This window comes from Phoca vitulina, unplaced genomic scaffold (assembly GCF_004348235.1).
Source record: "Phoca vitulina isolate PV1807 unplaced genomic scaffold, GSC_HSeal_1.0 scaffold26, whole genome shotgun sequence".
NCBI lineage: Eukaryota > Metazoa > Chordata > Mammalia > Carnivora > Phocidae > Phoca > Phoca vitulina.
Window position 1 is genome coordinate 9,593,528 of NW_022589729.1, and position 15,723 is coordinate 9,609,250.

At 37.3% G+C, this 15,723-nt stretch overlaps 1 protein-coding gene across 1 annotated transcript in view; it reads left to right on the plus strand.

Annotated features, from left to right (window-relative positions):
• USH2A (usherin) overlaps positions 1–15,723 on the plus strand; it is a 682,897-nt gene that overhangs the window by 346,930 nt on the left and 320,244 nt on the right. The window contains exon 34 of the mRNA XM_032422367.1: positions 4,367–4,514. Coding sequence (XP_032278258.1) covers positions 4,367–4,514 — 148 coding nt within the window. The remainder of the gene's footprint in view (positions 1–4,366; positions 4,515–15,723) is intronic.

The window sequence follows — 15,723 nt, forward strand, 5'->3', positions numbered from 1 at the left end:
CTACCAACTGTGTAACCAAAGGCAAATTCACTTAATTGCACTGATTTTTATGTTCTTTAAACCTAAAATCAGGGCTTTGAACTAAATGATTTTTAATGTCTCTTTGAGCCCTAAAATTCCATGACACTAAATCATTCTGTGATCCCAAACAATATTCTACGGAATCAAATGAGATCTGTCAGCCATTGTGTAATGTTGATGCAGAACGTCATAAAGATGTGGAAGTCCTTGCCCTAACTCTTGTTAGGAAAATAAATTTGCTCACATTATTTTTGATTTCGCAGTATTTAGTAGTGGAGAAAATACACTAATATATTTCAGGAAGTAGTCAATTAAGTTTTTTACCTAACTCAATAACCAGTAAAATAAGTGAACCAGAACATTTTAGGTTCATCTTGGTTAATTGAAGGGTTATTGTATATTTCACAGTTTCCACATAATAACTAGCTTTCAAGGTCATTAGATTAGTAGATGGAGATTAGGTTCTCAGCCAAGTGCAGTTGTCTTTATAGATAGTCTTAGCATGTTGAAAGTTCTGGAAAATAAAACATACAGATGGCTAAGCCCTTAAGAATAGAAGACGATACATGAGGATTCAAGCCACTGTGATTTACTCTAGACTCAGAGACAGTATATTACTTCAAGTGGCTTCAGTTAATTTTTCCTGTTAACTGGATTATACACTCGTGAAGGGTAGAGACAGCATCTTTCAGAATTCTATCTGCTGAGTCAAGCACAGTGTTTGGTAGAAACTGGAAGCTCAGCAAACAATTCTTGAATGAATGGATGAATGAATGAATGCTAAGTATATATATTTCATAAAGAATCTGAGACTTCTGATATGAATTAAATGATTTGCTATAAGGTGTCAGAATTGGGGACTGTGTGGATCCAAGCATATACTTTTTCTACTGGAAGAGACAGCATAACGTGTCACTACACTCAACAAATGGTATTGTGGAGTGTGGTAGCTCTGAATAAAGATAATAAGTCAGCAATTAAATAAAGAAGCTAGTAATACAGACTAGTAGCAAGATATGTACGGCTTGATAATTTTCATATTACAGCTAGACATTTGCCTCTTGATGAATGTTAAATGTTAAATATCTTTACTGGAAAGATTCTTGGAAATGATGAGCTTAATTTTTCAAAGTATCATTTGTATATAACACGGCCTTGTTCCTTTTCTTCATACTTTAAGGTATGCTGCATTCTTAATATCCTCAGAGCCTACTTATCTGAAAACAAACTATTGAAAAAGAGAATGCTAGTTTTGGATGTTCCTAATAGTCATCATTTCAAAATAATTGATACACATTTATTAATTACTCATTTCCTTTACCAAAATTCAATCCCCTATTTGATCAGAAGTTACTGGACATTTCAGGGTGGTACTATGACTTTGGCACTTAACAAAAATGGCTGTAATTGAGAAAGCTATAGGAGATGGGTTGAAATGCCTTATTGTAAAGGCTCAGAGGCTTTCAAAGACCTTGCCATTTCATAAAAGCATTTTTAATTAATCCCGCTATTTTGTTTAGTTTTTCCGAACCAGAATTTTAATCAGCATTCAGTTGCATTGCGTGCAGTGGCCTCCGGTGCTGGTAGGTCAAACAAGATACTGATTGGTCTGATTTCATTTAGATAATATCAGTTAGATTTGACCAATCAGAAGCAACTTTAAGAGGATTTTTTTCCTTATTTAGGAACTGCTCACTTCGCACCTCTAAATGCATGCAAAAAGAATGCGGAAAAAAACAAAATAAAATATTTTGCAGGTAATTCTTTATCAATTCTGTTTTATTTGCAAGAAAAATTCTCTCGTAAACTCCTTGGATTCTTAGAAAGCTCCTTTGTCAAATTATGAGTTTATGGATCTTAGATGACATAGCCCATAGCCCAAAGATCAGTCCTTCCAAACCAGAGGATGTCTTTACTTATTCCAAAAGGCATCCTAAAATTCTCAAAACAAAGTAAATTTCAATTCACTTTTAATTTTTAAATATATATAATTACATGTCTTATAATATTTCTTTGGGGAGAGTTAGCTGGGGACAATTCTTAGGATATAAAAAAATAATAGTGACAAGTAGACTATCTGAATTAAATCCCAGTGTATTATGGGTTTAACAATAAGATGCTCCAACAATAAGATGCTCCTTAGGAAAAAAAATCTAGAAACTGCAAGTAGATAGATTTCTCTCTCTGAGGACTAAAAAGAATGCTCTTTCCATCATTTTCCTTTGATAATTCGGCTGTCCCACTTGGCCTCTTTTCCTGCCGTATTTTCTAGTGGACTTTTAGTATGTTTGAAATGTCTTTTTTTAATTTTTCTATTTTAATGTTCAGGTAGTTATTTCTTGGGCTAACAATGACATGTCCTAGAGCTTTGAGTCATGGTTTGGCCACAAGCTCAATTGATTCCTCTTTATTTGCAAAGATTCTGTTCTCAGGAAGAGGATAGTTTATCTCTTCCATATATATGCACACACTGCAGCTGAGAATTAGAGGGAACCCACAGAGGTTAATTAGGTCCCAATCTTAATGCAATTTCATGCCCAAGCCACAGTTTAACCCATCAGAAACTTGCTTATGCTGATGAGAAATTATCCTGAAGATATAGGGCTACTGTTGTATTCTTACAAGGGAAGGTGAGATTGAGCTCCATGTCTACTGACCATTTAATATTTATACTTGTAATAAAGAACTTGAAACAACTTGTTAAAAGAATTTGAGACAACTTGTTAAATAGTATACTGCAACATAAGAAAATATCTTTAAAAATAAGTCAACTCTCTCTTATTTATAGGAAAAAGAATTTCAACTGTGTTAATTATCAAAAGGTTGTTCCCTTAATATCAAGCTGAAAAGCAAGGGACGGGCCCAAAGAAATGAAAAGATGTTTTAATTTTTTATGCTAGCAATATCTACATTCCCTGAAAATGGACTAAATGCCTATCTGCTTTTGACATTGTCCTATGATTTTCCTTCATTTTCTTAATTGGTTTTCAGTAAATTTTAGGGCTTTTTGAAATATTTTTGAATTTGATTGTGTAAATTACAACTGGAACCTAAAGAGATACTGAACAAAGGTTAAGTGTAATTTTCAAATATCTGTGTTATATAAAGATATGATTGCTAATATTTGCTAGCAAATATAGTCTGGAAAAGCCCTGTATGTCTGTCTCTGCTTCCTGGAACAATATTTATCCAATAAGTTAGGTAGCAGAGATATTTTCCTAATACACTCAAACATTTATTTTGGAATTACTTGTAGTTAATTATGAGAGTACACACAGAAGTTTCCAGATTTTTTTTTTTTTTAAGATTTATTTATTTGAGGGTGAGGGAGGGGGAGAGAGAGTACACGTGCATGCGATCAGGGGGAGGAGCAGAGGGAGAGGGACAAGCAGACTCCCTGTTGAGCCCAAAGCCTGACGCGGGGCTCGATCCGGCGACCCTGAGATCATGACTTTAGCTGAAATCAAGAGTTAGACACTCTGTTTAACATAACAATAAAAAATTAAAAAAAATAAAATTAAATAAAATTAAAAAAAAAAGAGTTAGACACTTAACCAACTGGACACTTAACCAACTGAGCCATCCAGGGCCCTCCCAGGTATCTTTAGCATCCATGTTTTCATTTATGGCATTAGTTAATACCTTATTAGGGAATGGGAAGAATCTGTGATCACTTGAAGTTTGCTGGCCATGTAATGAGCCCATTTCCTCTGGCACATAAGTAAGTGATTTGACCCTTTAAGCTATTAAAAGTCACTCAACAACTGCTATGTTGCTGATATATGAGAAATACTATTTTATTCAATTTCACATTATGTTGTACTTTAAATATATTGGTTACACTATTGCAATAAAGGCAATTATATTTGCTGTGGATCTTTTCTTTTACTCCAAATCACTTGTTTTTATCCTGAAGTAATTTCAGTCTATTATTACCCTCATGTAGTGTGCACACACACGTGTGTGTCTGTGCATGCGTGCACTTAATTCCTTCTAGGAAACTTTGTGCAAGGCTGATTTCATCAAGGTTATTCACCCAGGCAGTAGATGCCCTATCTCTAGGCTCTAACATAGGATGTACTTATAATTCATACATGCATACGTTTGGGTTATTTTCTAATTATCAGAGATGGCTGTCTTGTGTCCTGAAAAGCAAACTAATTAAATGTCAGACCTCAGCACTGAAACAAATTTATCTGGTGTTGGGGGTTGGGGGGGGGTGGATCAAGAAAACTGTATTTCAAAGTATCTGGAACTCTTGTTATGAATTCTCTGTTTCCAAGGCTCTGGACCCAGAAAACTTTTGCGACCCAGAGTGAAATGTGGTTTTTGCATTTCTCCTCAGGCTTGCACAAGGGGTGGGTGCACCGTGAGCGAGGCCAGTGAGGCCCTAACTGATGAGCAGGCACCCGAAGGTGTGCCAACCCCCAAAGCACACTCCTATTCACCTCACTCCTTTCACATCTCCTGGACGGAGCCTGAATATCCAAATGGTAAGTGAACTCTTTTAGCCTCAAGTTAAAAAGATGATTAGCAAAGGTAAATTAATATTCTAAATGGCAGCTTATATGTGGTGCTTAATTTTTAATGATCATTTTAGCACATAAAATACTTGAGATAGTATCATTGTCTGTAGTTGGGAGATTGTAGTTTTTAGGCTAACACACAATTTTGGTGGCTCAAAAGTGCTCCCTTTTGATAGTTCTTGTGTACTGCATCTTATTGCTCAATACGTTCCAGGAGAGGTGTAGAGAACAGATGAGGATTCCCAAAGTGCTATTGTGACAGTGACATTATATTTTCAGTGACTTTCTGTTTCTGACAGTCCTGAGTTCATTCTCGGAGAGGTAGAGAGAGATAGAAAGTCCATGCACATCATGTATTTCAAAATGCTTTTGGTTGAATAAGTTTATCTTAGAAGAGACCAGTTGGAACTCTGTATTTTAATATATTATATGTAAATATGTCAGCATGCAGTTTTTAAACAGTGCATATGTTAAATATATATGTATTTATACTTGTTTAACTTCAAGTTGGTTGTGTATATTTCTAAGTGATATATACATCTTTGCATAGTTTAGAGAATTACATGAGTCAGTTAAAGTTGGCTAAAATAAAATCTTATTATAAAGAATTTGCAATAACTTGGAGGTAGAAATTATTTTTCTTTATTCATTTATTGGAAATATCTTTAAGTTTCACACAACATACTGTCATTGTTCCACACTGATGGAAACTTATGTAACATCAAATTTTGTTCCCTTTAAGACAAACGTCAAGACTTTTAATATCCTAGAAATTGTTTTAAGTAGTTTGTTACTGAAAATTGAGATGGCCTCCTTTAGCATAGCCAAAAAGAATGGAAGAAAAAAACTGTAATTTTATTAGTTTGTCTTATGTTTACTATGATATTAATTATTCCAGTCATCTCATTTTAATTAAACTTTTGGCAAATGCATTAGATATATTTGAGGTAATGGAGAGAGTTCAAATAATTAGAGTGAGTGATTATCTCTGCTATTGAAGTGATTCCTGTACTGTTATAAATTTCCTAATAAAAAAATAAATGGATCTCTATTTGATACTTATATGAAACAGTCAAAAAATCTTGTCATATTGGGGCGCCTGGGTGGCTCAGTTGGTTGGGCGGCTGCCTTCGGCTCAGGTCATGATCCTGGAGTCCCTGGATCGAGTCCCGCATCGGGCTCCCTGCTCGGCGGGGAGCCTGCTTCTCCCTCTGACCCTCCCCCATCTCATGTGCTCTCTCTCATTCTCTCTGTCTCAAATAAATAAATAAAATCTTTAAAAAAAAAAAAAAAATCTTGTCATACTTCGTGCTCCACAAATGCATCTAGCCCATAGGTGGCAATGAAAATGTTAGTGATTTATTCCAATTGGATTGCTGTTAAATGCCATTACATGATTTGCATCGTAGAGCATTTTCCTTCATACCATTGGTTGTAGCACCTGGAACTGAAACTGTACTCAGAATCCTAGGTGGACAAGAAAAATACTTTCTACATTTCAGGGAATACTTGCATACTATGTTTTGTGCATTTACAAGCAGTTTTAAAATGTATTCATTGAACCAAAAAGAATTTGAGAGGTTTTGGAGATTTATGTAAACACTTTCATTGTATTCTAGTCTTGTGTTTAATCACATCAGAATTTTCAAAATTTTTATTGTGGGGCAATGGTTAGACATTTAAAAAGTAATAGTGTTCATTTAAAAAGAAAATAGCAACTTTCACGCCACCTACTTCTCTCTTCACTTGCCCCAAATTTTCCAGTGTTTGATTTTTATTGTCTATCATCTGGAGAGGGAAAATCTGATTGTTGGAAAACACCTTGTCCCTCTATTTGTTCTTAAAGCCCCCATACTTCCCCCTAAAAAACTAAAGAATAAAATCCAAATTCTTTAGTCTGGTATTCAGGTCACTCCCAACTTATGACTCAAGCTGCATTTACAGAGCCTTGTAACACATGTTCCTTTCTAGAATACTTATGGCTTACTGTAGGGTTGCAAGACCTGGGTGTGGAGTCAAATAGGCCTAGAGACAAATATTATCTCTGCTGTGTAGTAGTGTGTTACTTTGGGAGATAGACTAAATTCCATGAGCCCCAGTTCTCTTGATTATAAAATTGGCATTGACAACCCCTATTTTCTTTCCATCTTTACTGTGGAAATCTAACTCATTCCTCAGAACTAAATGTGGGCCTCTTTTTTTTTTTTTTTAAGATTTTATTTACTTATTTGAGAGAGAGTGAGAGCACAAGCCAGAGAGGAGCAGAAGGAGAGGGAGAAGCAGACTCCTTGCTGAGCAGGGAACCCAACTCGGGGCTCAATCCCAGGACCCTGAGATCAGGAAACCTCCACCTGGATTTTTATTACCCTTTACATTCAACATATCCAAGTTGATTTCTCCACGTGTTCTCTGCCCCTCTACCTGCCTTTTCTCCTGTGTTCCTCCTCTTCCTGATTAGCACAACCCAGTCACATGAGCCAGAAACCTGGGTGGCATTCTTGACTTCAACCCTGGCTCACCCCTGACTTGTCTTACCACATGACCCTCAACTGCACTCCTCTAAGGAAGGTCACTGATATTTTTCACCCAGATAACTTCAAGAGCTTCCTCATACCCTGCAAAAATCTGAATTGGTTCATTCAAAGTCTATTTTTTGATGACCTACTGCTAGGTGCCATCATTCTGATGATACCAAGATGAATTTGCGTAATCCCTGATCTTAAGGATATTAGGATTCCTTAGGGGAACAAATAATCACAAGGTAGGGATATGAATAAGGTGCCAAATGTATGGAGAAGAAGTTCCCTGAGGAACCCTATGGGATGTGGAAGTGTCATCCCTCTGGGTCTCCATTAGGTGTGGCAGGTCCAGAGATACATAGGCACTTAGACTGTCATGTTGTGAAACAGATGCTTTTTGCATGGTTTTGCACATGCTGGGATCAGGATTATTAACATGGAAAAAAATATGGAGAAACAATAAACACACTTTCAGTAATAAGAAGTATGTATATTTCCAAAATATATGCCCATATGTGACAAAATGTGAGAGATATAAAAGGTTCTGATATAAATGTCTAGTTCTTGCCTATCAAGCAAATGGTCACCTTTAGACAGCATGGCTTAGGAAATAGACTCTCTGCTTTTCATAAATGATTCTGATTTAAACAGTCACTTTCTACTCATCAGAATCTTGTGATATCCTGACCCAGTGGCTAAGAGAATGGCGTCTTGTCCTTCTGATTGCCATTTTCTTCTTTGTCTCCCAACCTGCTCTACTTCACAGCTTGTGCTGGGAAGCTTGCTCTTTGCTTCAGGACATGCCTCATGTGCTCTGAGAATTTTTCCTGTCCTGGAACTTTTTGTTCTGTGCTCTACCAGCAGTTCTAAGAATAGGGCCTGACCCACATAATAGATGCTCAATTAAAACTTTGCTGATTAGCACTACCAAAAGAAAAAAATAAATGCACAGAAAATAACAAATGTTGGCAAGGAAGTCAAGAAATTAGAACCGTTGGGCTGTTGGTGGGAACATAAAATGGGGCAGCCACTATGGGAAACAGTATGGAAAATTCCTCAAAAAATTAAAAATAGAATTACTATGTGCTCCAACAATCCCACTTCTGGGTATTTATCCAAAAGAATTGAAAGCAGGATCTTGAAGAGATACTTGCACACCCACAGTCACTACAGCATCATTCACATTAGCCAAGAATTGGAAGAGATCCAAATGTCCACAGATGGATGAATGGATAAACAAATATCCATTTGTTTATATATATATATATATATATATACATACACACAATGGAATATTATTCTGCCCTTGAAAAAAGAAATTATCACATGCTACAACATGGATAAACCTTGAGGACATTATGTTAACTAAAAGAAACCAGTCACAAAAAGACAAACACTCCATGATTCCACATAGAAACAGGAAGTAGAATCTGGCAGGGGGTTCGGAGGGGGAATGGAGAGTTGCTGTTCAAGGAATATAGTTTCAATTTTGCAACATGAAAAGGTTCTAGAGATCTGTTATACAACAATGTGCATTTAGTTAACAGTCTGTACTACACATAGAAAAATAGTTATGATGGTAAGTTTTAGGTTATGTGTTTTTTTACCACAATTTTAAAAATATGATGTAGAGAGGATATAATAAAATGCAGTAAACTTTTAAACCAGAAGAAGAAAAGGTTAAGGGCTGTGTTAGTTTAAACAAACAAAAGATTCAATTAATAATCACTTAAAGATAGATACATAAAATATACATTTGTTAAACCAGAGTGAGATCATTCTGTCTTGTGTAACTTGTTTTTCTCACTTAGTGTGGTGGAGACATTTTTCCATGGCAGTTAAGCAGACAGAGCCCAGCTTCAATGTTTCAAAAGGCAGTGGAGTCCCACTGAATAAAACCACAGCTTATGAGACCCGTGTTTTATCAGTGGATATTTATGTTTCCATGATTTTGCTATTATAATGCTACATGCTGTTAATTGCCTTCTACCAAGTAGTCTGTAAGTACTCAGTCTTTATCACTTGATTAATACCTAAGGCTTTCTTTCCTTCAAACGTGTCCTACTGAATTCTAGTCCCTTGCTTCACTTACCTGCAAAAATGGTGGTGTGACACTCCAGCTCTCTTTCTCTAATCAGAGCGCTTGGCATCCACATTCCCTCTGGCAAAGGCGTTCTCCGCAGCCTGCTATTTCAGGCAGGATTTTAAAACCTGAACGAGAGCTACTTTTAGGAAGATAAGAACCCTTTATTGTGTAGCACCTGGACCTTTCCTTTGTCATACCATCAGCCATCAGTGAGAAGGGGCACAAAGGATTACTGTCTAATAAATTTGTGACCTGTGTTGTGAAGATTACAATTGCATAATTAGAATAATGCTTTTGAGAGCTTCCAAATTCTCATGAGCCATATTCCCTTTCAGAAGCCTAGGCCTTAGAATCTGTAAATATGTTTTTTCCTCACACTTGAAGTCCCCCTTGCTAAAATCAGCATCAATACTGACTATACCAAACTTATTCCTCATTACCTAGCATAACGTGTAATGACATTTGAAAGTAATTAGAATACGTTTTTTAAAAAAAACAGTAACTAGAAATATAGAATATGAAATTCTTATCCTTTATTAATATTTACAATTGCTTGTAACTATCCACTATCTTACTTAAGTAAATTTACTAGAACAGTTTCCCTGTTAGATTGTGACCCACACAAGGACAGGGATGTGCCTTGTCCTCTGTGGCCTTGATCACGGTTCTAGTGCTAGCAACTGGGAAGGTGCCAGTCATGGGTAGATGGGTATTAAATAGCTGTTGACGGAATTAATGTTTGCAGATGATAGGAACAATGATAACATAGTTATTGTGTGGATGTGAAAAGTATATGCATATGCAATTACACAGTACATGCAAATGCACATTTACAGCACGTTTTATAATTACATAATATAGGGGAAATGATTTCAAAGCCAGCAGAAAGGCATCTCCCTCTTGGCCTGCTGAAGGCTCAAAGGCCCAGTTGCTTGGTATAAGATTTTCTCAGCCTAGGGGCGCCTGGGTGGCTCAGTCATTAAGCGTCTGCCTTCGGCTCAGGTCATGATCCCAGGGTCCTGGGATCGAGCCCCGCATCGAGCCCCGCATCGAGCCCCACATCGGGCTCCCTGCTCCGCGGGAAGCCTGCTTCTCTCTCTCCCACTCCCCCTGCTTGTGTTCCCTCTCTCGCTGTGTCTCTCTCTGTCAAATAAATAAAATCTTTAAAAAAAAAAAAAGATTTTCTCAGCCTAGTGATTTGTTGAGATTCTAAAGAGAGCGTGTGAAACTGGATTTGCTTTGCATGCCTCTGTGTGAAAGGGTAGATTGTTCCTGCCATCAAGATTAGGTACTGTCAAGATGAGCACAGGAGAAGGAGAGCTGGGCACCCATTAGACAGGGTCCCAGGGACTTCTTGAGAAAAGAATGAGTACTTAAGGAACCTATGAAAATATTTTCCTAATGCAGCCTTTTGTACTGGGCTGGCTTTTTGAGAATTTATATGTGGATATGTACCAAGACAGTGGCAACCGTCGATAAGAACAGAAAGAATTTAGGAAGTCGATTATTTTTGCAGACTTACACATAGTACCATGAAGACAATAGAACATTACTGAAAGAACATTTAGTTCAGGTTTTTCAAAGATTTTATTTATTTATTTATTTGAGAGAGAGAGCGCAAGCACAGGGGGAGGGGCAGAGGGAGAGAGAGTCTCAAGTAGACTCCACACTGAGCATGGAGCTAGACATGGGGCTCGATCTCATGACCCTGAGATCATGACCTGAGCCAAAACCAAGAGTTGGATGCTCAACTGACCCAGGCAGCCCCATTTAGTTCAGTTTTTAAGCATATATATGATTTCAGGAATGGGTGGTAGAGAAATAATTAACTACAGAAGGTTTATACACATTCTGTATATGTCATCCTTCACATTAAGAGATGATTAAGAAAGAAATAGACTTTTATAGTATATATACGTGAAGGTGTGTGTGTAGATACTATGTGATTCACCCATACAAAGAAAGAAGTATTTGATTTCCTACCAACACTGATGGTAATAGTAGTAGGAATAGCTACAGCTTAGAACTATGTACCAGGCACTTTAATCCTCACAACTAGCCATGAAATGGGTATTGTTATTCTAACATTCAGCTGTGGAAACTCAGATTTATAAGTATTAATTGCTAAAGACAACTAGTTAAGTAGGAATGTAATACAAAGCAGGGTGTGGATGACACAAAAAATTCATGATTTTATTCACTGTACTCTTTTGCCTCTACATTTTGTAGAAAAGCTCATAATTCAGGATTCCATCTAGCCACATAAAAAATTTTTTTTAGATGTTTTGACTTGTTTGATGCATCATTCTCAGTGACAGTATTCAAAATTCTTAAGATCTCTGTTCTGATTTTTCTCTGGTTTTGAAGAAATAACTATTTTTCAAACTTTTTATTTTGAACTAACTTTATTTTTAAACAGCCAAAATGCAATTCTATTTTCTTTCCTGAAAAGGCTCAGTTTTAATAGGAGAAATGGATTATAGAATTCAGTGAATCACTTAGGAAAACTGCTTGACAGTTTTGAGCAAACCTTGTGTAACTTTTATGAAACACCTCCAATCAGTTTGTCAGGTAGAATTTCCCAAGCACAATCTTTTTTAGATTCCATTGAATCCATTTTTAGGAGAGCATAACAGTAATAAGGCATTATTCCACAATGTGAAAACTGTTCTCTCTTTTCCTTTTTAATTGAAGGATCAAGTATTCACACTGGGAGATACCTGCCACATTCAATCATCATCTGGACCTTGGGGGAAAACCCACAGTTGATATTCATATTGCCATGCTGTACTGGAAAACAAACAAACAAATATGTTTGGAGCATCTATATTCACTATACATGTTATTTTCATGACACACTAAAGCATTGTTGTTTAATTCTTACAGTAAACAGAATTCTCCAGTGTAAATAGAGATATCTTGTATTAAATTTACATTGTATTGTACTTGTATTGAATTTCCTTGGTTATAGATGACAACCTATTGAGCGCCTTAGGAAACACAATTTGACAGAACATGATGAAGAGGCACAAAGATATATATCCCAGTGGATGTGCTTTATGGACAATTATGATTCAGCTTCCCTGTGAAAATTAAACACCTTAAAAATTCTACCATTATGGAAAGAGAAAGGTGATAAACTTGAAACTGCTTACCCTGGAGAGCCAATGGGAATTAAATATCCATTTTGTGGATTATCCACTGAAGAACTGAATTTGTAGAACTAGATTAAAGAACCTGATCCCTCTTACCAGACAGCATTATATTGTTTCATTTTGTTATGGCTAGCTTACCGATTATTAGCACAAGAGAATAAGCAAGAGAAAAGCACAGAAAATACAAAACAGTGCAACATAATGCATTACTGTAAATTTTTTATGTTAGATGTATATATTTTTTGGCCTGTCTGGAGCCACTCTTCGATCTTCCATTCAGTCCTGTATCCTACAAGGCTGACCTTTACTCACAGTGTCAATGAGCTTGCTCTCTTTCCCTCTGGCTTCCTTTTGGCTTGTCCATGAGAGGGGGCAGCAGCAGCAAGAGATGAGAGTGTGGGAGGAGAACGAAATCGCAGAATTTAAAGCATTTGTTCCCTGTCTACTGAGCTCTGGGCTTCAGGGCGGTATTCCTCCACCAAAGGCTACAGCTCCCATCCAGTGGCCCTTTCCTATAACCCCAGCTCTTTGTCCAGGTTCCCAAATCTGTTCTCATCCTTTCCCTTGCAAATTTGAGGATGTTTATGGGCTCTTACTTAACTAGTTAGCATGGTCTCCTAGGAGGCCTGACTGTGACTAGCAGGGGATGCATTATTACCACCTGGTGCTTTCCCTTAACTCTGCCCATAGCTTTGTAAATGAGTTTGAGTTGCCATCAAGTTTCTGCTGAGTCCTTAACTGATTTTTAAACCTTGTATAATCCACACTTAGCACACAGAATTTGGGGGCTAGATGTAGAGATAAATGTAAAATTCATTCTGGGAATAGCAAAAGTAAATAAGTAAACAAAAATTCCATTTAGTTAAACTTTGTTTTGGCACTCTAGACATTTTAAAAGCAAATAAGGAGGACAGTGTTCAAAAGTTCTAGATGAAGATTGTTTATCCAATATGTCTGTGATATTTAATTTTTTAAATAGTAATCAACTCCTTGATACCTCATTGAAAGCTTTTTATTAATTATTATGAAATAGTTATTTGTTATAATTAGTCAGATAATGATTTGTGACATTGTTCCTCTTGATGAAGTAGGTCCAAGAGCCAAGTTCATCTTAAACACGAGTTTCCCAGATAAATTTAATTTCCTAACCCACCTAGATTAGGTTAACACCTGCCTCCCCCGCCACTACCATTTTTAATTCTTTTCCATCTGGTTCTTATTTAATAATCTTTACACACATATAATCCACTTAGTCCGTCTTCTCACTTAGATTGCAAGTTTTATGAATGCAGGAACCAGGACTGTTCGGGGTATTCCCAGCTTGGAACACAATGTCCAGCACATAGTAGGTACTCCATAAATATTTACTGAGGAATCAGATAACTACCAAAAACCAAATCCACTAAACCCAGCAGATTTTTTTTCAAAAAGTATTTTACAGCACTTGGTAAGTACTTGTTTTGTTTTGTTTTGTTTTTCACACTGTGCTCTCTGGACTTGATTGGGGTAGAGAGGAATCTTAAATAGTTAGCACACACATAAGAAACTGCTGGGTGATAACAGCATACCAGTAGGGGATACAGACCTATCTACAATATGCCTCCGAGAGTTGGGCAGGTTATTTTTTGCAAGAGATGTGCAGTACAACACATAGATCAGCATAGGAAGAGAGAGTCTAAGGCAAGATTCTCACAGCAAATAAGGTTTTAATTTACCCTGGAAGGAAGGGACAACTCTAAGTTCATTCATCTTACAGGCATCACACTTAATTCTTTTTTTTTTTTTCAAGACATCTTTATTATGTTATGTTAGTCACCATACAGTACATCATTAGTTTTTGATGTAGTGTTCCATGATTCATTGTTTGTGCATAACACCCAGTGCTCCATGCAGAACGTGCCCTCCTTAATACCCATCACCAGGCTAACCCATCCTCCCACCCCTCTCCCCTCTAGAACCCTCAGTTTGTTTCTCAGAGTCCATAGTCTCTCATGGTTCGTCTTCCCCCCCCCGATTCCCCCTCCCCATTCTTCCCCTCCTGCTATCATCTTCTTTTTTTTTTTTTTAACACATAATGTATTATTTGTTTCAGAGGTACAGGTCTGTGATTCAGCAGTCTTACATAATTCACAGTGCTCACCATAGCACATACCCTCCCCAATGTCTATCACCCAGCCACCCCATCCCTCTCACCCCCCCACCACTCCAGCAACCCTCAGTTTGTTTCCTGAGATTAAGAATGCCTCATATCAGTGAGGTCATATGATACATGTCTTTCTCTGATTGACTTATTTTGCTCAGCATAATACCTTGCAATTCCATCCACGTCGTTGCAAATGGCAAGATTTCATCCCTTTTGATGGCTGCATAATATTCCATTGTATATATATACCACATCTTCTTTATCCATTCTTCTGTCGATGGACATCTTGGCTCTTTCCAGTTTGGCTATTGTGGACATTGCTGCTATAAACATCGGGGTGCACGTACCCCTTCGGATCCCTACATTTGTATCTTTGGGGTAAATACACAGTAGTGCAATTGGTGGATCATACGGTAGCTCTATTTTCAACTTTTTGAGGAACCTCCATACTGTTTTCCAGAGTGGCTGCACCTGCTTGCATTCCCACCAACAGTGTAGGAGGGTTCCCCTTTCTCTGCATCCCCACCAACATCTGTCGTTTCCTGACTTGTTAATTTTAGCCATTCTGACTGGTGTGAGGTGGTATCTCATTGAGGTTTTGATTTGGATTTCCCTGATGCCGAGCGATGTTGAGCACTTTTTCATGTGTCTGTTGGCCATTTGGATGTCTTCTTTGGAAAAATGTCTGTTCATGTCTTCTGCCCATTTCTTGATTGGATCATTTGTTCTTTGGGTGTTGAGTTTAATAAGTTCTTTATAGATTTTGGATACTAGCCCTTTATCTGATATGTCATTTGCAAATATCTTCTCCCATTCTGTCAGTTGTCTTTTGGTTTTGTTGACTGTTTCTTTCACTGTGCAAAGCTTATTATCTTGATGAAGTCCCAATAGTTCATTTTTGCCCTTGCTTCCCTTGCCTTTGGTGATATTTCTAGGATGAAGTTGCTGTGGCTGAGACTGAAGAGGTTGCTGCCTGTGTTCTCCTTTAGGATTTTGATGGACTCCTGTCTCACATTTAGGTCTTTCAACCATTTGGAGTCTATTTTTGTGTGTGGTGTAAGGAAACGGTCCAGTTTCATTCTTCTGCATGTGGCTGTCCAATTTTCCCAACACCATTTGTTGAAGAGACTGTCTTTTTGCCATTGGACATTCTTTCCTGCTTTGTCAAAGGTTGGTTGACCATAGAGTTGAGGGTCCATTTCTGGGCTCTCTATTCTGTTCCATTGATCTATGTGTCTGTTTTTGTGCCAGTACCATACTGTCTTGATGATGA